This window comes from Rhinopithecus roxellana, chromosome 10 (genome assembly GCF_007565055.1).
Source record: "Rhinopithecus roxellana isolate Shanxi Qingling chromosome 10, ASM756505v1, whole genome shotgun sequence".
Classification (NCBI taxonomy): Eukaryota; Metazoa; Chordata; class Mammalia; order Primates; family Cercopithecidae; genus Rhinopithecus; species Rhinopithecus roxellana.
Window position 1 is genome coordinate 88,458,026 of NC_044558.1, and position 27,952 is coordinate 88,485,977.

The following is a 27,952-nucleotide window of genomic DNA, read 5'->3' on the forward strand; positions in this document are numbered from 1 at the left end:
ATGAGACATCTGCTCCAGGTGAGCTGGGCCCTGTTGCTCCCTGCAGGTTTGAGTGGTTCAAGGACCTGGGGCTGAAGTGGTACGGCCTCCCTGCCGTGTCCAACATGCTCCTGGAGATTGGCGGCCTGGAGTTCAGCGCCTGTCCCTTCAGTGGCTGGTACATGGGCACAGAGATTGGTGTCCGCGACTACTGTGACAACTCCCGCTACAATATCCTGGAGGTAAGGACCCTCTCTGGTCACCACAGGGAAAAGCACATAGGAGAGGGTGCCAGCTCAGCAGTCCCTTTCTCCACGATGAGCTTGGTAGCTTGGAAACTTGAAGGGGTTAGAATAGAACTGCAGTCCCAGAGAAGCCCCTGGAAATGCCAGGGGCATCCATGTCTTTAACAACGATGAAAATGACAGCAAACACACACATAGCACATAGCATGTGCTAACACCATTCGAAGCACTGTTTCTGTGTTCCATTCTCATTTAATCCTCACCTGAACCTTGAGGTATGAGAATCCCCCTTCGACAGATGACAAGCTCAAGGTCACACAGCTAGCGGGCAGCAGGGCTGGGACGTGTGTCTGGTTTGACTTTATGGTCCAAGTTCATTACCACCCCACTCCACTGCCTCTCAGTCTTAAATCTTGTTAGAAGAGCTTGAGGGTGACTGACAAACTCGGGACATATTTAGTGTCTTTTCTAAAAAACAAGGGAGGAGGGTTGGCAGTGGTTCCCTACTCTAAGCATTTCTCGGCGGAGGGTCTGATTCCCTCCCGGGCTGAGTCATCCGTATCTACTAAAAAGTGCTGGAGCGGTGCTTCCTGAAGCCCAACTTTGGTGAAAGCATCATGATTGCTGCGTTTTTGTCAGCAAATGTCTCTGACAACACTCTGCTGCTGTTGGATTTGTTTCCAAAGAGGGCCCCGAAAAACAGAGAAGTTAAGCACCAGGCCTGTGTCACACAGGAACTAAGGCACAGAACCAAGATTAGAACCCAGAACCGAGCATGAGGTTTGTGTTGTTAAAAATCCACTGGTTGGCTGGGCGCGGTGGCTCACACCTGTAATCCCAGCACTTTGGGAGGCTGAGGCAGGCGGATCACAGCCTGGAGTTTGCGACCAACATGGTGAAACCCCGTCTCTATTAAAAATAGAAAAATTAGCCAGGCATGGTGGCGTGCACCTATAATCCCAGCTACTCAGGAGGTTGAGCCAGGAGAATCACTGGAACTGGGAAGGCGGAGGTTGCAGTGAACTGAGATTGCGCCACTCCACTCCAGCCGGGGCGACAGACCGAGACTCCATCTCAAAGAAAAAAAAAAAAAAGCCACTGGTATCACTGTGGAAAACAGATGCCAGGGATCCTCAGCTTTGCCACACATCGGAGGGTACCTGGGGGGCTTCACGATGCCTGGGTCCCACTCATCGGGGTTCTGGTGTCATAGGTCTGGGGTGGGCCCTGGGTATCTGCAGTTTTGCAAAGTTCCCTAGGAGATTCTTCTGGACAACCACTGATGCATGCAAACTTCTTTTTTCTTTCTTTCTTTTTTTGGGGGGGTAGGGGATTGGAGTCTCGCTCTGTCACCCAGGCTTGAATGCAGTGGTGCAATCTTGGCTCACTGCAACCTCCACTTCCCGGGTTTAAGCAATTCTCCTGCCTCAGCCTCCCAAGTAGCTGGGACTACAGGTACACACCACCACACCCGGCTAATTTTTTTAATTATTATTTTCGGTAAAGATGGGGTTTCACCATGTTGGCCAGGCTGGTCTCAAACTCCTGACCTCAGGTGATCCACCCACCTCGGCCTCCCAAAGTGCCAGGATTACAGGGGTGAGCGACCACGCCCAGCCTAAACAACCACTAACGCGTGCAAACTTCTGGCAGGAAGGAAAAAATGTTTCAGGCAGTTTTCATAGATGTGGCTCAACTTGCATTTGGGGATTATTTTTTAAGGAGTTTTTTTTCCCCCCTGTAATTAATTTCTATTCTTTTAACCAAAATAATGCATAAAATAACAATAGCATTGTTCTTCTATACATACTTTCCTCTGTGTGTGTACTTTCCTCTGTCATACACTCCAGCTTTATATGTATACTTCCTGCAAATGTGCCGCTGATACAGACCCCAAGCAGAAACTAATGCCTCAACCTCAAAGAGTGAGTTAATAAGTCTGCTCTCTGATTTCTGTTTACATTTCAGTTGCAAAGAGTAGTCTCCGGGTAACTGAAATGAGCCTTTCTTCCACCCGACCCTCCAATTCCACCTGCCATGATGTACAAACGTTGACAGCTGGGTCTGGGAGCAGTTTACCCAAACCCAAGAAATTGCTGCATTCTAGTCCGATAATGAGACCTGGGTTCCCACCAGTGACTAGTATTGACAGAGGAAGTGAAAAGCAGGGCTTTAATTAATGCACTTGCTATTGGATCTTCCCTGCTCCTGACGCCAGCTCCTGCTTCTGCCTTAGCTGTAACATGCATGTCATGAGTTCCTTTTTTTGCAAGTAATTTTACCAAAGGCATCAGCTGCTTGGAGAGCAGCTCCGAGGTCTTAGATATTAGGCATCTCCCTGGGCTCCAACTCTGAGGCTAGCTGGTTCTGTGGACACTGGACAAGTCCAGGCACCTCTTTGAGCCTCAGTTTCCTCATCTGTCAGATGTAGTCTGGCAGGGGCCTCATGAGCTCAAAGCACCCATGGCCTAGATGCTAGGTCGTGACCACTCTAGGGGTAGAGTAGGATGGATGAAGAGCTTTTCCTACTAGAAAGCAGATGATGCACTCACAGACCCACATCTCTGTTAAAATGCTTCCAGGGCTGGGTGCAGCGGCTCACGCCTGTAATCCCAGCACTTTGGGAAGCTGAGGTGGGTGGATCACAGTGTCAAGAGATCGAGACCATCCCAGCCAACATGGTGAAATCCCATCTCTACTAAAATTACAAAAATTAGCTGGGCGTGGTGGTACGCACCTGTAGTCCCAGCTACTTGGGAGGCTGAGGCAGGAGAATCACTTGAACCCAGGAGGCAGAGGTTGCAGTGAGCCGAGATCACACCACTGCACTCCAGCCTGGCGACAGAGCAAGACTCCATCTAAAAAAAAAAAAAAGTGCTCCAGAGATCCTGCCCCCTGTGCCTATCACATCTGGAATAACATCCTGACTCCTTGGCCTGTCTTTCAAGATCTTACACCAGCTAGTTCTGTCTCACTCCCACCAACTACCCCTTACTTACCACCCTCCAAGCACCCTCTGGCCTTCTTTCTGTATGTAAGATAGCCCAAGCCTGATCCCACCCCAGGGCCTTTGCTGTTGCTGCCACCTCTGCCTAGAGCACTCCCTCCCCAGATCTGTGGATATCTGACTGCTTCTCATCACTTAGGCCTCGCCTTGCATGCTGTCTCCACAGTGGGCCTTCCCTGACTACCCCGGCTGAATTAGCCCAGCCCCTATATCCCTCTTCTTCCCATTTCCTTATTTTCTTCCTAGAAATTAGCACTTACCACTATATTAAGTGTCTCTCTCCCCCATTAGAATACAAGCTTAATAATTAAAGGGCCAACCAAGTCTCTAGTTTCCTGCTGCTGGTAGGTTCTCAATAAAAATTGTAACTTTTTAAATATTTTTACATTTTTATTTCATACCTAGTCCAACAGATCAATAAAAAATTTTTGAATGAGTGAGTTTATTAGTCTATGAATTAGTTGATTAATTAATTAAGAAATTCTTGGCCAGGCAAGGTGGCTCATGCCTGTAATCCCAGCACTTTGGGAGGCCAAGGCAGGTAGATTACTTGAGGCCAGGAGTTTGAGACCAGCCTGGCCAACATGGTGAAACTCCATCTCTACTAAAAATACAAAAACTTAGCCAGGCATAGTGGCAGATACCTGTAATCCCAGCTACTCAGGAGGCTGAGGCAGGAGAATCGCTTTAACCCGGGAGGTGGAGGTTGCAGTGAGCCGAGATCATACCACTGCACTCCAACCTGGGTGATAAAGTGAGACTCCATTTATAAGAAAAGAAAAATTCTTTCATGCCACTAGCCCTGTCCCTCTTCAATCTGAAATCCAGAGATACTCCAGCCTGTAAATCTGTATTTCCTTCCTCTTTCAGGAAGTGGCCAAGAAGATGAACTTAGACATGAGGAAGACGTCCTCCCTGTGGAAGGACCAGGCGCTGGTGGAGATCAATATCGCGGTTCTCTATAGCTTCCAGGTAACACCAGGGCCCACACCACCAGGGTCAAGCCTCAAATGGGAGCTCAAACCTTTCAGAGCCTTAGTGCAGAGGGTCAAGAGACCTCACTGCCAGACACTACCTTTGGGGGGATTGTGTCCATGAACATGGTCTAACTTCCATCCTGCATGCCCTCCTCTCCAGTGTGGATCTTGGGTGGGGACCATTTGATGAAGAGATGAACAGACGGTGGCAGAGGTAGGGGAGTGTTCTGTCTTGTTGCTTAGAGTTCTTTAGAATTCAAACAAGGGCATCCTTTCTGTCTTGTCATCTCTTAGGGCCTCAGACTATCACATAACAGAGACGAATACTCTTCAACATGATTGGAAACATATAGGCTCCTAAATGCATAAGGCTGTGCTAAATGGCATTATAGCAGGATGGCTGGAAAATGTATCAACTAAGCCACAACACTTTTTTTTTTTTTTTTTTTTTTTTTTGAGATGGAGTTTCACTCGTCGCCCAGACTGGAGTGCAGTGGCACAATCTCAACTCACTGCAACCTCCACCTCCCGGGTCCAAGCGATTCTCCTGCCTCAGCCTCCTGAGTAGCTGGGATTACAGGTGCCCGCCACCATGCCCAGCTAATTTCTGTATTTTTAGTAGAGATGGGGTTTCACCATGTTGGCCAGGCTGGTCTTGAACTCTGACTTCAGATGATTCACCTGCCTCGGCCTCCCAAAGTGCTGGGATTACAGGTGTGAATCATGCCTGGCCACCATAATGCTTTTGAGAGCCAGAGGGGGACACTAGTAATAACTATGCCAGGACAATGGACATCAACTAGGATTCTCCTGGGCCAACCAGGAGATCTAGAGACTGGAAGTTGCTCTCTATAATAGGGGCCATCACTGTCCTCTGGGAGCTTCCAGTCTAGGCAGCTAGACCCCCATAGAGGCACATGAGAGGCACACACAGCCAGCAGAATGAATGTGTTAAATCAAGCTGTGGAGGAATAGGAATAGAAGTCATAGGTTCCCATGTCAGATCTGGATAGAGTGGGTGCACTGAGGAATGTCAAAGGGAAGGGACAAGTTGAGACAGGGCAAGAGGGAAGGAGGCCACCTCCCTTCTCTCTTAACCATGGAGAATAAGGTTTCAGGAGTGTGGCATGTGGCCTGATGGACTGGTATGAAGTCTGTCAAGCCAGAGACAACAGGGATGTGATTGAGATGAGCAATGAAAACTAGCCAGGTGCTATGGCTCACTCCTGTAATCCCAGCACTTTGGGAGGCCAAGGCAGGCGAATCACCTGAGGTCAGAAGTTCAAGACCAGCCTGGCCAACATGGCGAAATCCCGTCTCTACTAAAAATACAAAAAATTAGCCTGGTGTGGTAGCGAGCGCCTGTAATCCCAGCTACTCGGGAGGCTGAGGCAGGAGAATCGCTTGAACTCGGGAGGTGGAGGTTGCAGTAAGCCAAGATCGGGCCACTGCACTCCAGCCTGGGTGACAAGAGCGAGACTCCATCTCAAAAAAAAGATGAATAATGAAAACAGAAAAGTGCAGGAAGGGAACAAGGTTTGTGGGCACAGAGAGAAAACATTGCTTGGACAAGATGTGAATTCAAACCCATCAACCACAGCAGGATCTGGGGCCAGCTTTCCCTGACAGCCAGTCCACCCCACCTCAGCTGGGATGTGCTTGTTTTATTTCTTAATCGACTCATCTTTATTACTTAAAAATGTGTATTTTAAGATTTTATGTCACCACCCTAAATGGAGAGCCAGCACTGGTTGCCATAAATATGTTAATTGTAATATTAAATAAACAAATAAGCAAACAGAAGGAAAACAAATCAAAGTTGAGCAATTCTAGCTAGATACTGCCTGAGGTTCCTCCCTCTTATTTAAAAAAAAAAAAAAAAAAAAGAGGAGGGCAGTGGATGCAGCGGCTCATGCCTGTAATCCCAGCACTTTGGGAGGCCAAGGCAGGTGGATCACTTGAGCCCAAGAGTTCAAGGCCAACCTGGGCAACATAGTGAGACCCTGTCTCTATAATAAATAACAAATAAAAAAAGAAGATATACAAACGACCAACAAACATATGAAAAAAATGCTCAACATCACCTCAGTAATGATCAGGGAAATGCAAATCAAAACCACAATGTGATACCACCTTACTACTGCAAGAATGGCCATGAACAAAAAATAATAGATGTTGGTGTGGATGCAGTGAAAAGGGAATCCTACAGTGCTGGTGGGAATGTAAACTAGTACAGCCACTATGGAAAACGATGTGGAGATTCCTTAAAGAACTAAAAGTAGGCGGGGCGCAGTGGCTCACACCTGTAATTCCAACACTTTGGGAGGCCGAGGCAGGTAGATCATTTGAGGTCAGGAGTTCAAGAGCAGCCTGACCAATGTGGTGAAGCCCATCTCTACTAAAAATACAAAAATTAGTCGGCCAGTAGTGGCATGCGCCTGTAATCCCAGCTACTCGGGAGACTGAGGCAGGAGAATCACTTGAGCCTGGAAGGCAGAGGTTGCGGTGAGCTGAGATTGCACCAGTGTACTCCAGTAGAGGACAGAGTGAGACGCTGTATCAAAAAAATAAAAAAAAAAACCTAAAAGAAGTCATTATACAAGAAAGATACTTGCACACACATGTTTATAGCAACACAATTTGCAATTGCTAAAAATGTGGAACCAACCGAATTCATGGCATTCGCAGCAACCTGGATGGGAATGGAGACTTGTTCTAAGTGAAGTCACTCAGGAATGGAAAACCAAACATCGTATGTTCTCACTCATAAGTGGGAGCTAAGCTATGAGGATGCAAAGGCATAAGAATGACACAGTGGACTTTGGGGACTAAGTGGGGAAAGGTGGGAAGGGGTGAGGGATAAAAGACTACAAATTGGGTGCAGTGTATACTGCTCAGGTGATGGGTACACCAAAATCTCACAAATCACTACTCATGTAACCAAATACCATCTGTTCCCCAAAAACCTATAAAAATTAAAAAATATAAAAAGAAAGAAAAAGGCCAGGCGCGGTGGCTCACGCCTGTAATCCCAGCACTTTGGGAGGCCGAGGCGGGTGGATCACGAGGTCAGGAGATTGAGACCATCCTGGCTAACATGGTGAAACCCCATCTCTACTAAAAATACAAAAAAAAAAATTAGCCAGGTGAGGTGGCGGGCGCCTGTAGTCCCAGCTACTTGGGAGGCTGAGGCAGGAGAATGGCGTGAACCTAGGAGGCGGAGCTTGCAGTGAGCCAAGATCGCACCACTGCACTCCAGCCTGGGTGACTGAGCGAGACTCCATCTCAAAAAAAAAAAATGAAGGAAGGAAGGGAGGGAGGGAGGGAGTGGGGGATGGGATGGGAGAGAGGAAGATTGGCAAGATCGACAAGAAAGGTGTTAAAGATACAATAGCACCCAACGAAGACTTTCTTCTGGGTCTAAGTAGAAGGACTGGACAAGAAATGCAAAGAGAATCACCATTTCACTTCACACTGTTCTAAACCATCTCAGGGACCACCCTTTGGGAAATGCTGCTCTTTGGGGGAGGAAGTCCCAAAATACCCCAGCTTCTCGTACCTCCTGACCCATGTCACCTCTCCTCCCACAGAGTGACAAAGTGACCATTGTTGACCATCACTCCGCCACCGAGTCCTTCATTAAGCACATGGAGAATGAGTACCGCTGCCGGGGAGGCTGCCCTGCCGACTGGGTGTGGATTGTGCCCCCCATGTCCGGAAGCATCACCCCTGTGTTCCACCAGGAGATGCTCAACTACCGGCTCACCCCCTCCTTCGAATACCAGGTCCTTCCCTGTCCCTGCCTCTTTTCATATTAAGTGTCCTATATCTGGTGTGTGTGTCACATTTAGGCTCATTTCAACCCAGGCTAGCGCTCTGGACACTCAATAGCCACGTGTGGCTGGTGGCTACCATATTGCACAGCACAGGTCTAGCTGAAAGAACAAGAGAGACAATATGAGGCCAACATGATGGCTCATGCCTATAATCCCAATGATTTGGGAGGTTGAGGCGGGAGGGTGGCTTGAGGCCAGGAGTTTGAGACCAGACCACCCTGGGCAATATAGTGAGACCCCATCTCTAAAAAAAAATTTTTTTTAATTAGCAGTGTGGGCATGGTGGGTCACACCTGTGATCCCAGTACTTTGGGAGGCCAAGGCAGGTGGATCACCTCAGTCAGGAGTTTGAGACCAGCCTGGCCAACATGGTGAAACCCCATCTCTACTAAAAATACAAAAAATTAGCCTGGCGTATGCCAGCTACTCAAGAGGCCGAGGCAAGAGAATCGCTTGAACCCAGGAGGTGGAGGTTGCAGTGAGCTGAGATCAAGCCACTGAACTCCATCCTGGGCAACAGAGTGGGACAGAAAGAAAGAGAGGGAGAGGAAGAGGAGGAGAGGGGGAGGACGAAGAGGGGTACAGGGAGAGAGGGATAGCAGGGAGAGGGAGAGAGGGAGAGAAGGGGAGGGAGAGAGGGAAGGAAGGAGAGGAAGAAAGGGAGGAAAGAAGGAAGGAAGGAGAAAGAGAAAGGAAAGAAAGGAGAGGAAGAGAGAAAAAGAAAGAAGGAAAGAAAGAGAAAGAAAAGAAAGAAAGGACAGAAAGAAAGAAAAGAAAAGAGAAAGAAAGGGAAAGAAAATTAGCTGAGTGTGGTGGCACACCCTGTAGTCCCAGCTATTTGGAAGGCTGAGATAGGAGGATCCCTTGAGCTAGGGAGGTCAAGGCTGCAGTGAGCTATGATCACACCACTGCACTCCCGCCTGGGCAACAGAGTGAGACCCCTGTCTCTTAAAAGAGAGAGGGGGATGAAATGAGAGCGAGTAGTCAGGGGTCACAAGAAGAGAGTTTGAGAGGGACTGTGGGCTGAGGGGAAAGAGCTAGCAGGACACTGCCAAGGCCAGACCACCTACTGGGCAAGTACCCCCCCCCACCACCACCACCTGCATCCCTACCCCCATGGTGGTCACCAGTGGGCAGAAGTCTTCCCTTCAGAGGCTGAGGGTCAGGCAGTCACAAGCCCCAGGGGGTCCTGAGCATCCCCAACAGGAGCCAGATGCCCTCACTGCAGTGAATGACCATAGCCCTCTCCTCTCTTCCCAGCCTGATCCCTGGAACACCCACGTCTGGAAAGGCACCAACGGGACCCCCACAAAGCGGCGAGCCATTGGCTTCAAGAAGCTGGCAGAGTAAGTTTCCTGTGGTGGGCGGGTGGGGTGGATGTGCGCACGAACTCAGAGAGCCAGAGAAGGAGGCTGGGCAGACTCCTGTGCCCTCTGACCTCTCCGTAGGATATGATTTCTTGGTCTTCTCCAGCCGCCTGTGCCTTCTTTGCCTCTGAGTCTGAGCTGTGACTGTCGTTCCAACTCTTCTCCTTCTCAGCCTCACTTTCCTCACCCCAGTTTCCTAAATTCTTGTCCTGGGGCAATGGTGTGATGGTGAACCAGCCCTCCTAATAATAATAATAATAGAAATAGTAATAGTAATACCTTGATTTTCATGTTTGCCAGTTTTCATGATGGAAATAGTCCCACTATGACCAATTTCGTTTTTTTCTTTCTTTCTTTTTTGAGATAGGGTCTCACTCTGTTCCCCAGGCTGGAGGGGTCTCACTTTGTTGCCGAGGCTAGTCTCAAACACCTGGCCTCAAGCAATCCTCCTGCCTCAGCCTCCCAAAGTGCTAGGATTACAGGCATGAGCCACTGCACCTGGCCTAGGAAGTCACTGAACCCAGAGTAGGGAGGAGCTGGAGTTAGTTGGCTCCAGCACACTACTGCCTGGAGAGCACCCTCGTTCAGAGCTGACCCCTAATTTTACTCATTCGTTCGTTGACTCCTTCATTCATTCATTCATTAGCTGGGTGTCGCGGCACACACCTGTAGTCCTAGCTACACAGATTCCGTGCCAGGCACCACGTGAGGCTTCAGGGGGATCATGGCAAGCTAGACAAACGCTGTCCCTGCTGTCATGAAGCTCACAGCCATTCCTTTGTCCAAGAATCAACAAATACAGTAAACATGGCAGCTGTGGAAGGTACCATCGAGTAATGGTTCCTGGAAATAATAATGGTTCACGGAGTTTGGGAGGTCAGGGAGGGCTTCCTAGAGGAGGTGACAATTGAGCTAAAGAATGAGATGAACAAAGTTTAAGCAAAGAGGGGCAGGAAGGGGGTTATGGCCTGAGACTACTGAGGAGTGATTTTCCTGAATCATGCCTGAGCAGCCAGGGAACCAGCTGACAAGTAGGGTAGGATTAACTAAGTTGATTTAATGGGGATGCCAGCCTTCTGCCCCAAAAAAGAGAACCCCACTGATCCACTTACCAAAGACCACTGTTTGAAGCTAACTTTTTGTCAGAAGACACTACTCTGTTTCCTCAGCTCCCTCAGGTCCAGAATTCTCTATGTATGATAACTAGTTGTACAACAGGTATCATCTAAGCCTTGGACCCAAGAGGCAAGACACACATTGGTCTTGCACGGACCCAAACCTAGGTCCTGGCTCCATTAATAGAGCCCATAGAATCAATCAATCAATCAATCAATCAATCTCTCTCTCTCTCTCTTCTGTCTCTCCTCTCTTTTTCTCTTCTCTCTCTCTTTCTCTTCTCTCTCTCTCTTTTTCTCTTCTCTCTCTCTCTTCTCTCTCCCTCTCTTTTCTCTCTCTCCCTCTCTCTCCCCCTCCCTCCATCCATCTTTCTCCTTCCACCCTAATCCCATCCCCCAGCCAAGCAAGAACACATCAGCAGCTACCATTTCCCTGACAAGAACATCTCAGATATTCTCAGGGAGGGCACTTGTTGGCTTCAGTTCAGCTCCACTGTCTCTGGGGGGAAAGGGGAGGGAGAAATCTAAAACATTAATTGCACTATTGAGTTTTGGGTAGTAACAATGGGAATTAATTATAGATACATCTTTATGCTCAAATTATTCAAAGGGAACCCTCCAGGTACCTTTTATTCCTTTGTTTCTTCCCCTTAGCTAAGTCTTCCTGCAGCGTGGGCGGTTTCCCTGATTCTAAAAAATAATGAACTTAACGCTGATAATCCCAGGTGGGGGAAAGTTAGCAATTTGTCTGCAATGTGATTTCTAGTTACAACAGGGAGACTTGTTCAGGAGTCGAGCCTGGGTATTTCTGAGCCTCTGGCCTGTCTGCTACGTGCCCCCGGAACTCGCCCTGCTCCATAGAGCAGAAGGAAGGTTTGGGCTTCTCTGTTTAGCTAGAAAAAGGGTGGATTTGACGTTCAGACCCCCCAGGGTCTCAGTGGCAGCATCTTTTAAAATTGATAACTTCTTTTATTTATTTTTTTTATAGAGACAAAGTCTAGCTATGTTGACCAAGCTGGTTTCAAACTCTTGGCCTCAAGTGATCCTCCCGCCTCAGCCTCCCAAAGTGCCAGGATCACAGGCATGAGCCACTATGCCCATCCCATAACTTCTTTTGACAGATATTTATTTAGTGCCTATTGGGTATCAGGCTCTGTGCAAGACCCTTGACATGCATTGCTGAATAAATCAGACCTGGTCCTTCCCTTGTGGACCAATAAACCTCTAAAATCCCATCAAACTCAATGCCTGGTGACTTATTCGTGATTCATTTCTCTCTCTCTCTCATTCACACATGTACATGCACACACACATTAGAACATGAGCCCCATGACAGGTACATGCCATAGCTATGTTCTCTATGGTCTCCAGTTCCTGTAACAATACTGACACATAGTTAGGCACTTAATAAATATTTGATGAATGAAAGAGAGAGGAAATGGATGAACGATCAGCTTTTGAGGCAATGCTCGGCAAACCAAGGTTCTTAAGCCTGGGATCAATCAAGTAACAAGCTAGCAAAACTTAACTACTCCTTTTAACTCATGACTAATTGCTCTGGTGGGATTTTTTTTTTTTTTTTTTTTTTTGAGACAGAGTCTCACTCTGTCACCCAGGCTAGAGTGCAGTGGTGCCCAGTGGTGCGATTGCGGCTCACTGCAACCTCCGCCTCCTGGGTTCAAGCAGTTCTCTTGCCTTAGCCTCCGAAGTAGCTGGGACTACAGGCGCACAGCTGCCACGCCCGGCTAATTCTTTTGTATTTTAGTAGAGACGGGGTTTCACCTTGTTGCCCAGGCTGGTGGCAAATTCCTGAGCTCAGGCAATCCACCCGCCTCAGCCTCCCAAAGTGCTGGGATTACAGGCATGAGCTACCGCACCAGGCCTCTGGTGGGATTTAATAAAGGATTTAATATCCAACATTATCTCCAGAGAAGTTAAAAAAATAAAATAAAATAAAGGATTTAATAATATGGTGCTTAAACACAAGGGCTTCGAGTGCCTCTGAGAAAACCCCTGAGGTCATCAAAGATCAAGAGAGTTCTCTTCTGTTATATTTCATGGATCCTGGTTCTTGCACAAAAGTCCCAATCCAGCATCTTCTCTCCCCCTTTCTGTTTCCCATTTTTCTTCTCCATCCTCTTCCCTCCAGAGCTGTCAAGTTCTCGGCCAAGCTAATGGGGCAGGCTATGGCCAAGAGGGTCAAAGCAACCATCCTCTATGCCACGGAGACAGGCAAATCACAAGCTTATGCCAAGACCTTGTGTGAGATCTTCAAACACGCCTTTGATGCCAAGGTAGGTGGGGAGTAGCCCTAGCTCCGCCAGCTTCTCATGGTAAATTAAGGCAGGAAGGGGAGAGAGGGAAGTCAACAGAGAAGAAGCCTTTGGCAAAGGATGAAAGCACGACTGACAATGCCTATCAGCTCACACACACATTGGCATAAATTTCGGGGGACTGTGATATCCCTCTCCCCATGAGTCCAGGAGTCACAAAATGAAATTCCCTTCTTTAGTGCAAAATGTTAGAGGGTTTATAAGAAACCATTCTGAGGTCAGTTTGGGAAGCTTTGCCTGAAGTACAGCTCAATGGTTTTCATTGCTGTGGCAGGACTTCCCAGAGCCTGTAATCTATAAGCATGTGTTCTAATCTCCAAAGGAGGCGAGGATAGAATATAGACGTTTCCCAAACATGTTTGATCGTGGATCACTTGTTTTCATGGAGCATCTCAGGAGACTGGGATTTTCTAGAACCTATTTTGAGAAATGTTGCTCAGACAGTGATGAGACACAGGGCAATCATCTTTCCAGAAGGCAGATATCTCAGACTTGTTTGGTCAGGTGCTCCACGCTGCTTGCAGGAGGATTAGAGAGGAGGTTGAGAAGACTTAGTCAGCTCTAGCCAGGTCATTCCCAACCTAACTGGGGTCAGGAAGAATCCAAGACCAATTGACTATAAGAATCCCAAGGGATTCCATCAAGATCTGTTTCTGTGTCTGTTAATCTCTTGAACCATTGCTCCAGACTCTCCACAATCCTTCAGGCCACAGTGACCATAGCAAGGTCCCACGCTACCAAAAAGCATTTAGTTCTACCCACTTGAGCCCACTGAAATACTAACACCCCAGATCTTTCAGTTCTCCTTCGAAAGGAGATGACTCAAAATGACTCACATTTTTTCCTTTCTCTCCTCTTCCCCTTCCCCCATCGCTTCCTGTCTCTCCCACCTCTTTTCTCTCCTCATCCCCTTCTTCCTCTCCCCATTCCATACCTGTGCCCCGCCCACCTAGGTGATGTCCATGGAAGAATATGACATCGTGCACCTGGAACATGAAACTCTGGTCCTCGTGGTTACCAGCACCTTTGGCAACGGAGATCCCCCTGAGAATGGGGAGGTGAGATGAGCTTTTACCTGTTCAAGAGTGTGGTTCCATCATCAGGAAGAAGTGGGGGCCACAGTTGAGACTCTTCCTGCACCTGCTATTCAGTAGCAAACCCTCCCAGGGCCTCAAAGCCAGTAATTTCCATTTGGATCCAAGTCATACAAAGGTTGGACAATTACAAGTACTCAGTCTACGGGTGTCCACTAGTTAGCAAGTCCCTGATGAAAATATTGTCACCTAAATAAGCTATTTGTTTGCAGTGACTGTGCCTATCATGAGCTTGATATCCCCTGATGTAGATGAGGGACGTGGGGACAATATTTTTAAAGAAGGAAGTCTCCAAAGGGAAGTTGTGTGCTGGGGGTAGGGAGCCCACATCTGTAGTCATTTAAACAGCAGGTGTATCCACTGAGTCTGTAACCCAGGCATTACTGTCCAGCCTGAGCCCCTGACCACTCCTGATCTCCTGACCTCCAGGCATCAGTCTCTTCTGTGACAGCCAGGACCCCAGACCCTCAGTGCCCGACCTGATTTCCCATTTACTAAGATGTGCTAATTTCACCCATATGTTTTGACCTCCAGAAATTTGGCTGTGCTTTGATGGAAATGAGGCACCCCAACTCTGTGCAGGAAGAAAGGAAGTAAGTGAATGACCCCTCCGACGTCACCTGCCACCCCCTGAGGGTAACTGGACATTGACTTTCGGCACGTGGGGTTCACATTTGAGTTCTGGATGGTGGCTGTACTCTGAAGTCCATTTGTGATGGGTCTTAGTTGTAAGGTGTCTGCAGTCTACTAGGGCCAATATTTTGGTTTCTGAGTTACTTACAGCCTTGTGCCTCAGTTTCCTTTTCTATCAAATAGAGATTATAGCACCTGCCTTGACTTTCTAATTAGTAAGAATCAAATCACAAACTAGATGTAAAAGCACTGTGTGCTGGGGGCGGTGGCTCATGCCCGTAATCCCAGCACTTTGGGAGGCCGAGGCAGGTGGATCACGAGGTCAGGAGTTCGAGATCAGCCTGGCCAACACGGTGAAACCCATCTCTACTAATAATACAAAAATTAGCCAGGCATGGTGGCACATGCCTGTAATCCCAGCTACTCGGGAGGCTGAGGCAGGAGAATCTCTTGAACTTGGGAGGCGGAGGTTGCAGTCAGCCGAGATCGCGCCATTGTACTCCAGCCTAGGCAATAAGAGCAAACTCCTTCTCAAAAAAAAAAAAAAAAAAAGCACTGTATAAATATTGTTCTTCTTATTATTTTTCTCTCTCTGGGAACCTACATTCAAAATCAGTGCAAGGCAGTCAGGCATGGTAACACATACCTTTGGTCTCAGCTACTCTGGAGGCTGAGCCAGAAGGATCACTTGACCCCAGGAATTTGAGGCTAACCTGAACAGCCAGACCTTTCAAAAAAAAAAAAAAAAGTTGCTAAAATCAAAGAATGGAACTTCTTTCCTTAGAAGGTTCCTGTCTGAGGCTCACAGTGAAGTTGCAGCTAATCTAGAAGTTGAGTTCAAAGGTAAGATACCTCATAAGACAAAACACACCTATAGTCAAAAATATGTTTGTAATGGAGCTGCATCTAATGTGGGACTGAGTTCTAAAGGTATTTGATAAAGTAAAAAAGCATATAATCAAACTTAACATTGACGGCTCGGAGCGGTGGCTCATGCCTATAATCCTAGTGCTTTGGGAAGCTAAGGCAGAAGGATTGCTTGAGGCCAACAGTTCAAACCAGTCTGGGCAATATAGCAAGATCCCATCTCTACAAAAGAAATTAAAAATCAGCTGGGTGTGGTAGTGTGCACCTGAAGTCCCAACTACTTCAGAGGCTGAGGCAGGAGGATCACTTGAGCTCAGGAGGTCGAGGCTACAGTGAGCCATAATTGTACATAGCACCCCAGCCTAGACAATAGAGCAAGACCTTGTCTCTAAAAAATAAAAATAAAAAAAAATTTTGAGATGAAGTTTTGCTCTTATCACCAAGGCTGGAGTACAATGGCATGATCTCGGCTCACTGCAACCTCTGCCTCCTGGGTTCAAGCGATTCTGCAGCCTCAGCCTCCCAAGTAGGGACATGCCACCATACCCGGCTAATTTTTTTTTTTTTTTTTTTTTGAGACGGAGTCTCACTCTTTCGCCCAGTCTGGAGTGCAGTGGCGCGATCTCGGCTCACTGCAAGCTCCACCTCCCAGGTTCATGCCATTCTCCTGCCTCAGCCTCCTGAGTAGACTACAGGCGCCCGCCACCGCGCCCAGCTAATTTTTTTTTTTTTTTTTTTGTATTTTTAGTAGAGACGGGGTTTCATGTTGTTACCCAGGATGGTCTCGATCTCCTGACCTCATGATCCACCCACTTCAGCCTCCCAAAGTGCTGGGATTACAGGCATGAGCCACTGTGCCCGGCCAATTTTTGTGTTTTTAGTAGAGACAGGCTTTCACTATGTTGGCCAGGCCGGTCTCAAACTCCTTACCTCAGGTGATCCGCCTATCTCAGCCTCCCAAAGTGCTGGGATTACAGGTGTGAACCACCACACCCGACCAAAAGAAAATTTTATTTAATTACGCTTGAAAAGCCCTTGCATCCCCCATAAGGTATAAGACACATGGTGTGTGCACACTGAGCTGCCTTTCCATTAGGCCAACTCAGTATTTGCTCAAGCATGGAGCAGATCCCTGTGTCTTAAGGTGAATATCAAATGCTCTAGCTGGCTGGTGTTTATTGGCTATGTCAAGCAGAAAATCCTTTCTGAGGCCAGGCATGGTGGCTCATGCCTGTAACCTCAGCATTTTGGGCGGCTGAGGTGGGAGGATCACCTGAGGTCAGGAGTTTGAGACCAGCCTGGCCAACATGGTGAAACTCGTCTCTACTAAAAACATAAATATTAGCTGGGCATGGTGGTGTGCACCTGTAATCCCAGCTACTGGGAGGCTGAGGCAGGAGAATCACTTGAACCCGGGAGGCGGAGGTTGCAGTGAGCAGAGATTGCGCTACTGCACTCCAGCTTGGGCGACAGAGAGAGACTCCGTCTCAAAAAAAAAAAAAAATGAAAAGAAAAAAAGAAAATCCCTTCTGATTTTCTTTGGGCAGAGAACGTACTGCCATATTCACGTAAGTTTGATACCCAGGAGACTGACCGTTGCTAAGTCCTTTGTGATCAGCATCTTAGTCCTCACTCTTGCTACCTCTCTCCTTCCCACCCCATCCTGGATGGCCTCCCAGCAGGTTCCTTCTCACCCCTCCTTCAGGAAGAGATAGGGCACCATCGATTCTCCCCTCTAGGTACCCGGAACCCTTGCGTTTCTTTCCCCGTAAAGGGCCTCCCCTCCCCCATGGTGACACAGAAGTCCACGGTCTGGCTGCAGCCCGTGACAGCCAGCACAGGTAGAGTGTGCATGTGTGTACATGTCCACATGTGTGTACACGCATGTGTGTGCGAGTGTGTGCATGCAGGCCCAGTGCCTGAGCATCCCAGGCCACACATCTAGGTCTCAAGGAGACCTGAGTTGTAGCCTGAGCTGTGTCACTAACTCACTAAGTGACCTTGAGCAAGTCACTTAACCCCTGTGGGCCTTGGTCTTTCTCCTCTGCCAAATAGAGAGAAATTAGCTCTGTCCTGCCCACTTCTGTGGCCTATTGGCAGGGTCAAAGGGTAATAACAAAAAGGAAAGCAGTTGCAAAAACCTCCAACCTCATACAAATGCACGTGCTGTTATTTTTACCACAACCATCAACCATTCCTCCAACACTAACAACACAGCCACCCCCTGATACATTGCATGACTCAATGTGAGACTATTTTAGGGCAGAAAATACACTTACATATATTTAGAACTTTCCTGATGCCGGAGCAAAAACTTTAAAGAACATCCAGCTTAGAAAACCCTGCTGCCAGAATGCACAGTTTATTTTCTTTTCTTCTTCTTCTCTCTTGTTTTTTATTTTCTTCTTTCTTTTTAATTTTTTGTAATTAGATTTGTGTGTTGGGTTTGCTTCTTGAGGTTTGGGTTTTGTTTTGGAGTTTTGGTTGCTTGTTTGTTTGGTCTCAGATTTTTTGTTTGTTTCTGTTTGCTTTGTTTTGTTTTGCCTTACCTGAGAGCACAACTTACCACTTTTAGAGGAAAACTGAGAAATTGGATTTTTTTTTAGTCTGAAGGTTCCTGAGCCTCTCATCCTGAGGTTTGAGTCCCAATGACGTCTTCCTTCGCCTTCAAAATACTTTAATTTAAAAATGCAGCCTCTTTCCATGCCAGGTGTCAGTGCTGAACGTTGTTCATATTTACTTGAAATGTGAAATGTGACAGAACCCTGAAAAGTCTGAGGACCATAACTTTATGGAAGGACAGTATTGAATGGGATACTCCAGCACTGTCCAGAAGAACTTTCTAGGGAGATGTAAATGTTCTATATCTGTGCTGTCCACTATGGCAGCCACTAACCACACGTGACTCTGGAGCCCCTGAAATGTGGCTGGTGCCAGTGACACCCTGCTATGACCCAGTGGTTCTCAAAGCTGAATGCACATCAGAATCACCTAGGGAAGTTTGCAGTGTACCAACCCACACTGACTTGCATTTAATTCAAATTAATTTCACTTTAGATAGCCACACTTAGCCAATGGCTGCCATCTTGGACAGCATGGTCTAGTTTCCAACTACTTAAAGTGAAGTCTGGAGACACTGGCATCTCCTGGGAGCTTGTTAGAAACACAGAACTCCAAGCCAGGTCCCAGACCTACTTAATCAGAATCTGCATTTTAATGAAATCCCAGGATGATTCTTGTGTACATTAAAATTTGAGAAAGGGCCAGGCGCAGTGGCTTATGCCTGTAGTCCCAGCACGTTGGGAGGCCGAGGAGGGTGGATCACCTGAGGTCAGGAGTTTGAGACCAGCCTGGCCAGTGTGGTGAAACCCTGTCTCTACTAAAAATGCAAAATTACCCAGGCGTGGTGGTACCTGCCTGTAATCCCAGCTACTTGGGAGGCTGAGGCAGGAGAGTTGCTTGAACCCGGGAGGCAGAGGTTGCAGTGAGACGAGGCCATGCCATTGCACTCCAGCCCGGGCAACAAGAGTGAAACTCTGTCTCAAAAAAAAATATTTTTTGAGAAACAAGAAAGCATGGTCTCATGGTTTAGGGGAGTAGTTAGTTCTGTTCCTGACTTCTTACTGATTAAATCATTTTAACTTTATGGGTCTCAGGTTTCCTGAGTTAAGCATGGCCAGAAACCTTTTTAGTACCAGTAAGACCAAGTGCAGATGGACGGTTACCACTGTGGTGGACATGGGCACGTTGGTAGATTATAGAAGAGACCATGGGAGTGTTATGGTTTGACTCAACATACAAGAGAAGACCCTAGAATCAGGACTTGACACTTGAAGATCCATCAAGGGTGTTGACCTCAGGAGGGAGCTCCAGACCAGAGCTCACAGGTTCTCTTTGGTTTTGGCAGGAGCTACAAGGTCCGATTCAATAGCGTCTCCTCCTACTCTGACTCCCAAAAATCATCAGGCGATGGGCCCGACCTCAGACACAACTTTGAGAGTGCTGGACCCCTGGCCAATGTGAGGTGAGCAAGGGGTAAGGGGGTCGGGGGTCAGGGAAGACTAAGGCTCCTGGGGAGCTGGACCTAGTTACAAAGTGAGCTCTTCATCGTGGGGAGGGAGTCTCCCTTCTATGTCCATTCATTTCTCATGAAACCAGCTGCATCCTGGCTGTCTGGGACCCCTCCCACCCATTAAGTCACATTGCCTGGTCTCCCCATGCACCGTTTTTGATCCTTTCTGTGACTTCTTTTTCTATACACACTCCCTCAGAGCCCCCTTACCCAAGGTTCACCCCATTATTTGTGCTGAAGGATATCAATCCCTGTATATTGCTCAATGAGCTGCCCTTCCCAATAGCTACGGTGTATACTTAATAGAAGCTTCTGTAGACACCCTGCTATGACCCAATGGTTCTCAATCCTGGAGGCTCTGCAGAATCACCTGGAGAGGTTTGCAGCGGACTAATACGATACCCAAGCCCCGTCTCCAGAGATTCTGATGGAATTGATCTGGAATTGGGCCGATATGCTACTTTTTTCTTTAAGTCTCTCCAATTGACTCTAACGTGCAGTCAGATTTGACAAATACTGCCCTAACCTCACATTATCTCATGGCCTAGTCACATACTATGAGATAATTGTAGGAAGTACATGGACAAATATTTTATATTACAACAGTTGTGTATTCAGTCTAATGGGTTCTTGGAAGGAAAGAAAACTGGGATGTCAAACCCTTCGTTTCGTGGATATTGATCAAGACAAGACTGATGTGAGTTGCCCTGTAGGAAGAACCTTCAGGCCTGGCCACAAATCTCTCAGACCTTCGCTAACTGAGCCTTCTCCATAATTACTCAGAGCAATGCTTAGTAGATGATATAGATCACTGGTTTGCTAGATATTGAAATATCTGTTATGTCCTCCAGGACATTTTCAAATAGGCTTTATGTTTTAAAGCAATTTTTTTTTTTTTTTTTTTTTTTTTTGAGACGGAGTCTCGCTCTGTCGCCCGGGCTGTAGTGCAGTGGCCGGATCTCAGCTCACTGCAAGCTCCGCCTCCCGGGTTTACGCCATTCTCCTGCCTCAGCCTCCCGAGTAGCTGGGACTACAGGCGCCCGCCACCTCGCCCAGCTAGTTTTTTGTATTTTTTAGTAGAGACGGGGTTTCACAGTGTTAGCCAGGATGGTCTCGATCTCCTGACCTCGTGATCCGCCCGTCTCGGCCTCCCAAAGTGCTGGGATTACAGGCTTGAGCCACCGCGCCCGGCCAGCAATTTTAGGTTGACAGCAAAATGAGCAGAAAGTACAGAGAGTTCCCACATCCTCCTGTCCCTAAACACGCACAGTCTCCCCTCCTATCAGCAATCCACACCAGAGTGGTGCGTTTGTTAGAACTGACGCACCTGGCCGGGCGCGGTGGCTCAAGCCTGTAATCCCAGCACTTTGGGAGGCCGAGACGGGCGGATCATGAGGTCAGGAGATCGAGACCATCCTGGCTAATACGGTGAAACCCCGTCTCTACTAAAAAATACAAAAAACTAGCCGGGCGAAGAGGCGGGCGCCTGTAGTCCCAGCTACTCGGGAGGCTGAGACAGGAGAATGGCGTGAACCCGGGAGGCGGAGCTTGCAGTGAGCTGAGAGCCGGCCACTGCACTCCAGCCTGGGTGGCAGAGCAAGACTCCGTCTCAAAAAAAAAAAAAAAAAAAAAAAAAAAAAAAAAAAAAAAAAGAACTGACGCACCTACAGGGACACATTATCAGCCACAGTCCATATTTACTTTAGGGTTCACTCTTGGTGTTGAACATTCTATAGGTTTTGACATCAGTACTTTTTTCAGCTCAACATTGAAACGTCAGTTGTGGAGTTTGACAGTCAGACCCATTTTTCCCTTATTAAATCTATCATGGCAGGGGTTGGCAGACTAACACCTATGAGCCAAATCCAGCCTGGTCACTGCATATTTTTAACAACCCATGAGCTAATAATACTTTTCTTACCGATGAACATTTGTAATCAGTTTGATGGTAGAAAACATTACCTTTGAACCCCAATAAAGAAAATGTTATTATTCTCTCCCAAAAAATGAATTCCAGTCTTCTCATAGTAAACCTGTGTTAAAGTATGCTTAATTGTTATTATTATGTTTTTAATTTTATCAATTGAGAATGTTCAGGAATGTTTGTTTTCTTTCTTGTTTTGTAAGTGCCTATGTAATAGCTTCAATTTTGCTTCTTGGCCTGTAAGCCTAAAAATATTTGCTGTCTGACCCCCACATATAAAAAGTTTGCCAATGCCGGGCACAGTGGCTCATGCCTATAATCCCAGCACTTTGGGAGGCCAAGGCAGGCAGATCTCTTGGGCTCAGGAGTTTGAGACCAGCCTGGGCAACATGGCAAAACCCCATTTCTACCAAAAATATAAAAACTTAGCTGGGCATGGTGGCATGCACCTGTGATCCCAGCTACTCTGGAGACTGAGGTGGGAAGATCACTTGCGCCTGGGAGGCAGAGGTTGCAGTGAGCCAAGATGGCGCCACTGCACTCGAGCCTGGACGATAGAGCAAAACTCTGTCTCAAAAAAAAAAAAAAAATGGACGGGCGCGGTGGCTCAAGCCTGTAATCCCAGCACTTTGGGAGGCCGAGACGGGCGGATCACGAGGTCAGGAGATCGAGACCATCCTGGCTAACACGGTGAAACCCCGTCTCTACTAAAAAATACAAAAAACTAGCCGGGCGAGGTGGCGGGCACCTGTAGTCCCAGCTACTCGGGAGGCTGAGGCAGGAGAATCACATAAACCTGGGAGGCAGAGCTTGCAGTGAGCTGAGATCCGGCCACTGCACTCCAGCCCGGGCGACAGAGTGAGACTCCGTCTCAAAAAAAAAAATAAAAAAAATAAATTAAAAAAAAAAGTTTGCCAGCTCCTGGTTTGGAGGCTTAAACTAGGCATTTTGAAATCATAAGCTGAAGATTGTGATGGAAATGTGACTAGTAGTGACTGCAGTCTAGGTCCTCAGGCCCACCAAGAAGAATATTAATGAATCAACCACCTGAATCATCATCTGTTGGTGAACACAAGAGTTGGGAGCCTTGGGCCATTGGGGTTACTATACCAAATACCATAAACTGGTGGCTTGTGAACAACAGTAATTTATTTCTCACAGTTCTAGAGGCTGGGAAGTCCAAGATCAAGGTGCTGGCAGATTCGGTGTCTGGTGAGGGCCCACTCTCTGGCTCATAGTTGGTGCCTTCCAGCTGCATCCTTACATGGCGGAAGGTCTCTTCAGCCCCTTATGAGGCACTAACCCCATTCATGAGGCTTCACCTTCATGACCTAATCACCTTCCAAAGGCCACTAATACCATGACATTGTGGGTTAGGTTTCAACCTGTGAATTTGGGGGAGACACAAACATTCAGATCGTAGGAGTGATGAGCTAGTGAGGAAAAAGTAAAAGCAAGTTCAAAAGCACAAATGAGTGGTTAACAGTGTCGGTGGTAATTGAATATGGCAGACATCACAAACATAAATCACAGAGATTCGGGAAACAGCACCTTAACCAGAAGGCATGACTAGTGCTGGGAGCTCCCGATCTGCACTGGGCTAAGGCTGAGGCAGGTGGCTTCGGGCAGAGATGCCCTTTTGTGTCACCCCTCCAGTCAGTCCACATCCAGTCATCATCTCTGTCTACCTTTCAGGCCACCACCCTGCAAGAAAAGGGTAATGTTTTTGGATTCAGGAAGATCATTGGTTAAAAGTAAATGGCAGGCTCGGCTCAGCAGCTCATGCCTGTAATCCCAACACTTTGGGAGGCCGAGGTGTGTGGATCACCGAGGTCAGGAGTTTGACACCAGCCTGACCAACATGGTGAAACCCCGTCTCTACTAAAAATACAAAATTAGCCAGGCATGCCTGTAATCCAAGCTACTCGTGAGGCTAAGGCAGAAGAATCACTTGAACCTGGGAGACAGAAGTTGCAGTAAGCCGAGATCACACCACTGCACTTCAGCCTGGGTGATAAGAGCAAAACTCTGTCTCAAAAAAATAATAATAAATCAATAAGTAAATGGCAAAATGCTGTCTAATCCCACATACTTTATTTGGAAAGGCTCTGGGATTCTAGGGAAAGGAGGGCAAGAAAGAAGAGGAAGATTAAATGATACAATATGAGTGTGGATTTGAGGGGAGTGGATATTAACCTACATTAACTTTCACCTGTGAGGCACCTGGACCCACCCCAAGTTCATGCTCCAATGATGGAGGGTACCTTCCCAACTTCTCCTACCTTCTTCCTTCTTCCCCATCTCACTCTGTTACAATTTTGTCCCCATCAACCTAAAAAAGAGATTCAGGGGCAGGGCCTGATCCTGTGTGGAGTAGGTTAAGTAGTCCCACTCCATGGTTTATCTGAGATGACAGTCTGCAGCAGAACACTCTGACCTTAAAAAGTGGGGCAAGGTGGGGTGTTTTTGTCCCATTCATGAACCTGTTGTTCCTGTCACTGTAAGGTCTAGACCTACAGCCAAGACCAAGTTCTAGAAATGTGGCAGAAAGTGTCCGAAGAGCTGTGGACCACCCGTACAGGAGCCACCTAGGACACAGCCCTCCATTTCCTTCCTTCAGTCCAAGTGTCCCCACCTCAAAACAGAGAAACATCTCATGAACTTGACCCCACTGGTTCAAGCACCAACATTTTCTTGGTATCTATACACAGAGGGTCTGTGAAGCAATTTAATTTCATAGACCCTACAAGGAATGTAACCAGAATATTTATAACTCTTTCATCCCCTTTTAGAAGAACCTGTCTGATGTGCTGATGACAGTTTCTTCTGGTCTCTTCATTAATACAAGTCCCTGAGGACCATTATGTTATAGTTTCATTATCTTCATACTTAAAACTAATCTAGTTATGTCACTCATAGAATTCAAGCCTTCCACTAAAATAGACTGATTTCCCCAGTTGGTCCAGCTTAGAAGTGGACATGCACGAAACAGCCAGTAGTTCCAGGTCATTGCTATCCCTAATTTGTCCACCTTAGAACGAATTAGAATATTCTCCTGATGATGGCAGTAATTAAAGGAGACCAAAAGAAAGGGAGAGAAACCCTTGAGAGCCCTTAGGTTTAAAGTGCCCTTCCACAGATGAGCTTGGGGTTGCCTGACCACCATCAGCTAAACATTGTTCTTTTTGAGATGCCAGATATATTAGTTCAGGCTGCCATAACAAAATACCACAGACTAAGTGGTATTGGCTGTAATTCTAGAACGTACAGACAGCTTAAAGAATAGAAATTTATTTTCTCATGGTACTGGAAGCCAGAGTTCAAGATCAAGGTGCTAGCAGGGTTGCTTTCTGGTGAGGTCTCCCTTTCTGGCTTGCAGACCTTCTTACTATGTCCAAACAGAGAGAGAGAGAGAGAGGTCTGTTGTCTCTTCCTCTTCTTATAAGGACACTAATCTTATCAGAACAGGGCTCTACCCTTATAACCTAATTTAACCCTAATTACCTCCTTAAAGGCCCTATCTCAAAATACAATTGTAAGGAGATTAGAGTTTTAATATACAAAATTTGGGGGGACACAGTTTAGCCCATTACACTAGACAGTCCCCACATTCCCCACAGTCCCTTAGCATGAACATTCTGTTGTCCCCTTGACAGGTTCTCAGTGTTTGGTCTTGGCTCACGAGCGTACCCTCACTTTTGCGCCTTCGGACATGCTGTGGACACTCTCCTGGAAGAACTGGGAGGGGAGAGGATCCTGAAGATGAGGGAAGGGGATGAGCTCTGTGGGCAGGAAGAGGCTTTCAGGACCTGGGCCAAGAAGGTCTTCAAGGTAATCTAGATCTCATGGACCTACAGGGAGAAGTAATTCTCCCCACACCCCCAAAGACAGCACCTAAACCATCAAGAAGAGAATAAACTTGAGAGAACCCTTAGTACCTCTCCCATGTACCCAGCCAAAATACAGCTTTAAACAGCTCAGACAAATTTGGGTGTCCTGAAAGCACATATTTTCTACCCAGAATCCAACATTCTACATTATGGGAAAGGAGTTGGTCCATAAAAAAAATTATAGAGTTTTGGAATGTCAGGGCTGGGAGGAAGCCATCCCTCACTCACATTTGGTATACAGGTACACAGAAAAACATAGAGTTGGTCAATCAAACCAAACTTAAGATCTTGGCAGTCTACCAACTTTGACAAGCATACCCCTCTTGTGCTAGATCTTCACTGACCAATATGGTAGCCACTAGCCACACATAGCCATTTAAATCTAAACTTAAGCTAATTAAAATTAAATATGATGAATGGGTCAATAAAATGTGATACATCGATGCCATGGAATATTCTTCATCCATAAAAAATAATGAAGTGGTGATACATGCTACAACATGGATGGACCTTGAAAACTTTATGCTAAGTGGAAGAAGACAGTCACAAAAGAATATGTATTGCAGGATTCCATTTATATGAAATGTCCAGAATCAGAAAACCCATAGAGAGAGAAGGCAAGTTATTGGTTGCAAGGGGTTATGGGGATGGGAAATGGAAGTGACTACTAATAGATAAAAGAGTTTTTCAGTGTGGGGGGTGGGGGTGATGAGAATGTTCTGGAAGCAGATAGTGGGAAGGGTTGCATAACCTTGTGGACGTTCTACATGCCACAAAATTGTACATGTTTAAACAGTAAATTGTATGTTACATGAATTACATCTATACCTATCTACACAGTTCAAAATTAAATAAGGCTGGGCATGGTGGTTCATGCTTGTCATCCCAGCACATTGGGAGGCTGGGCAGGAGGATTGCTTGAGCCCAGGGGCTCAAGACCAGCCTGGGCAACATAGTGAGACCTCATGTCTTTAAAAAACTAATTAATTAATTTAATTTAATAGGTTTAAAATCCCATTCCTGACTTCCTCCAGACAGAAGGGAGTGACAGACTCTGCATCCCCACCTCACCAGGAAACTACTGAAGTTCCTGGGAAAGCAAAGTAGAATTCCATGAGAACATGATGGATGTAGAGGAGAAAGCCTATGGTGGCTGTGAAGTCCCTGGTACCATGCATGTCTAATTGATACCTTCTGAAGGTCAGGAATGTATTGTAAAAATAGAACATGTGCTAATATCAGGAACGATAAAAGCCATGTCAAGTGGCCCAGGTCAGTTTGCTGAGAATAAAACAAATGAAGTTAATTTGAGAGAGAGATTCCTATCCCTGTATTAACAAAAGTATACATGTTTTGTTTCGTTTTGTTTTGTTTTGTTTGTGAGACAGAATCTTGCTCTGTCGCTAGGCTGGAGTGCGGTGACACAATCTTGGCTCACTGCAACCTCCACCTCCTGGGTTCAATCTATTCTCCTGCCTCAGCCTCCCAAGTAGCTGGGACACTACAGGCACCTGCCGCCATGCCCAGCTAGTTTTTTGTATTTTAGTAGAGATGGGGTGTCACCGTGTCACCCAGGGTGGTCGTGAGCTCCTGAGCTCAGTCAATCCGCCCCCCTGGGCCTCCCAAAGTGCTCCCAGGCATGGCACATAGTTTACATACAACGTTCACTACATTCACAGCTCCACTGAGATTCCAGAATCCTCAATTGTACCTGAAATCGCGCTGGAACTGCTGATGGCTGCGAACTTCCTAGATTGTTAAATAAAATAAATTATAATAAACTGCTATCTTTCTTCAGTATTAAAAAAAAAAAATCCCTTGGCCGGGCGCAGTGGCTCAAGCCTGTAATCCCAGCACTTTGGGAGGCCGAGACGGGCGGATCACGAGGTCAGGAGATTGAGACCAGCCTGGCTAACAGGGTGAAACCCCGTCTCTACTAAAAAATACAAAAAAAACTAGCCGGGCGAGGTAGCGGGCGCCTGTAGTCCCAGCTACTCGGGAGGCTGAGGCAGGAGAATGGTGTAAACCCGGGAGGCGGAGCTTGCAGTGAGCTGATATCTGGCCACTGCACTCCAGCCTGGGCGACAGAGCGAGACTCCGTCTCAAAAAAAAAAAAAAAAAAAAAAAAAAAAATCCCATTGCTTAGTTGCAGTAAGCAGGTAAGAATACACATTTTGCATTCTCAGTAGCCACAGGGGTAGGGATTACCATATTAGACGGTGTAGAACCTTTCCATCATGATAAGACATGCTATTGACCAGAGCTGTTTTAAATTTAAGGGCACAGGAGAATAAATGAACCATGCATGGCCTTCTATCTGCATATGAGGATGACTAAACTGACCATTCTAGGCTGGGAGGTGGTAATGAATGTAGACCCTGCCACTTTTACCCGTGCCATCCTAGCCTTGGAATGCATACTCATCAGCAACCCCGGGAGAAGAGTACTATGCAACCTTCTGTCATTTAGATGGCACTTTTCATCCTGAAAGCAAACGCAGGTAGAGAGTAAATGGGGAAGCTGAGGCCCCGGGCTGTGAGGATTTCCATGTGGGGAGGCAGTGTTTATCAGCCTGTTCCTGCATTTCCTCCCGGACAAGGAGAGTTGAAATAA

General features: G+C 46.9%; 1 protein-coding gene and 1 pseudogene across 1 annotated transcript in view; both read left to right on the top strand.

The window, feature by feature from the left end:
* NOS1 (nitric oxide synthase 1) overlaps positions 1–27,952 on the top strand; it is a 117,183-nt gene that overhangs the window by 58,393 nt on the left and 30,838 nt on the right. Inside the window, exons 9-18 of the mRNA XM_030939960.1 lie at positions 47–221; positions 4,102–4,203; positions 7,799–7,993; positions 9,305–9,390; positions 12,676–12,820; positions 13,813–13,917; positions 14,488–14,546; positions 17,193–17,294; positions 19,361–19,477; positions 25,106–25,280. Of these exons, the coding sequence (XP_030795820.1) occupies positions 47–221; positions 4,102–4,203; positions 7,799–7,993; positions 9,305–9,390; positions 12,676–12,820; positions 13,813–13,917; positions 14,488–14,546; positions 17,193–17,294; positions 19,361–19,477; positions 25,106–25,280 (1,261 nt within the window). The remainder of the gene's footprint in view (positions 1–46; positions 222–4,101; positions 4,204–7,798; positions 7,994–9,304; positions 9,391–12,675; positions 12,821–13,812; positions 13,918–14,487; positions 14,547–17,192; positions 17,295–19,360; positions 19,478–25,105; positions 25,281–27,952) is intronic.
* LOC115900092 lies at positions 26,461–27,100 on the top strand (annotated as a pseudogene).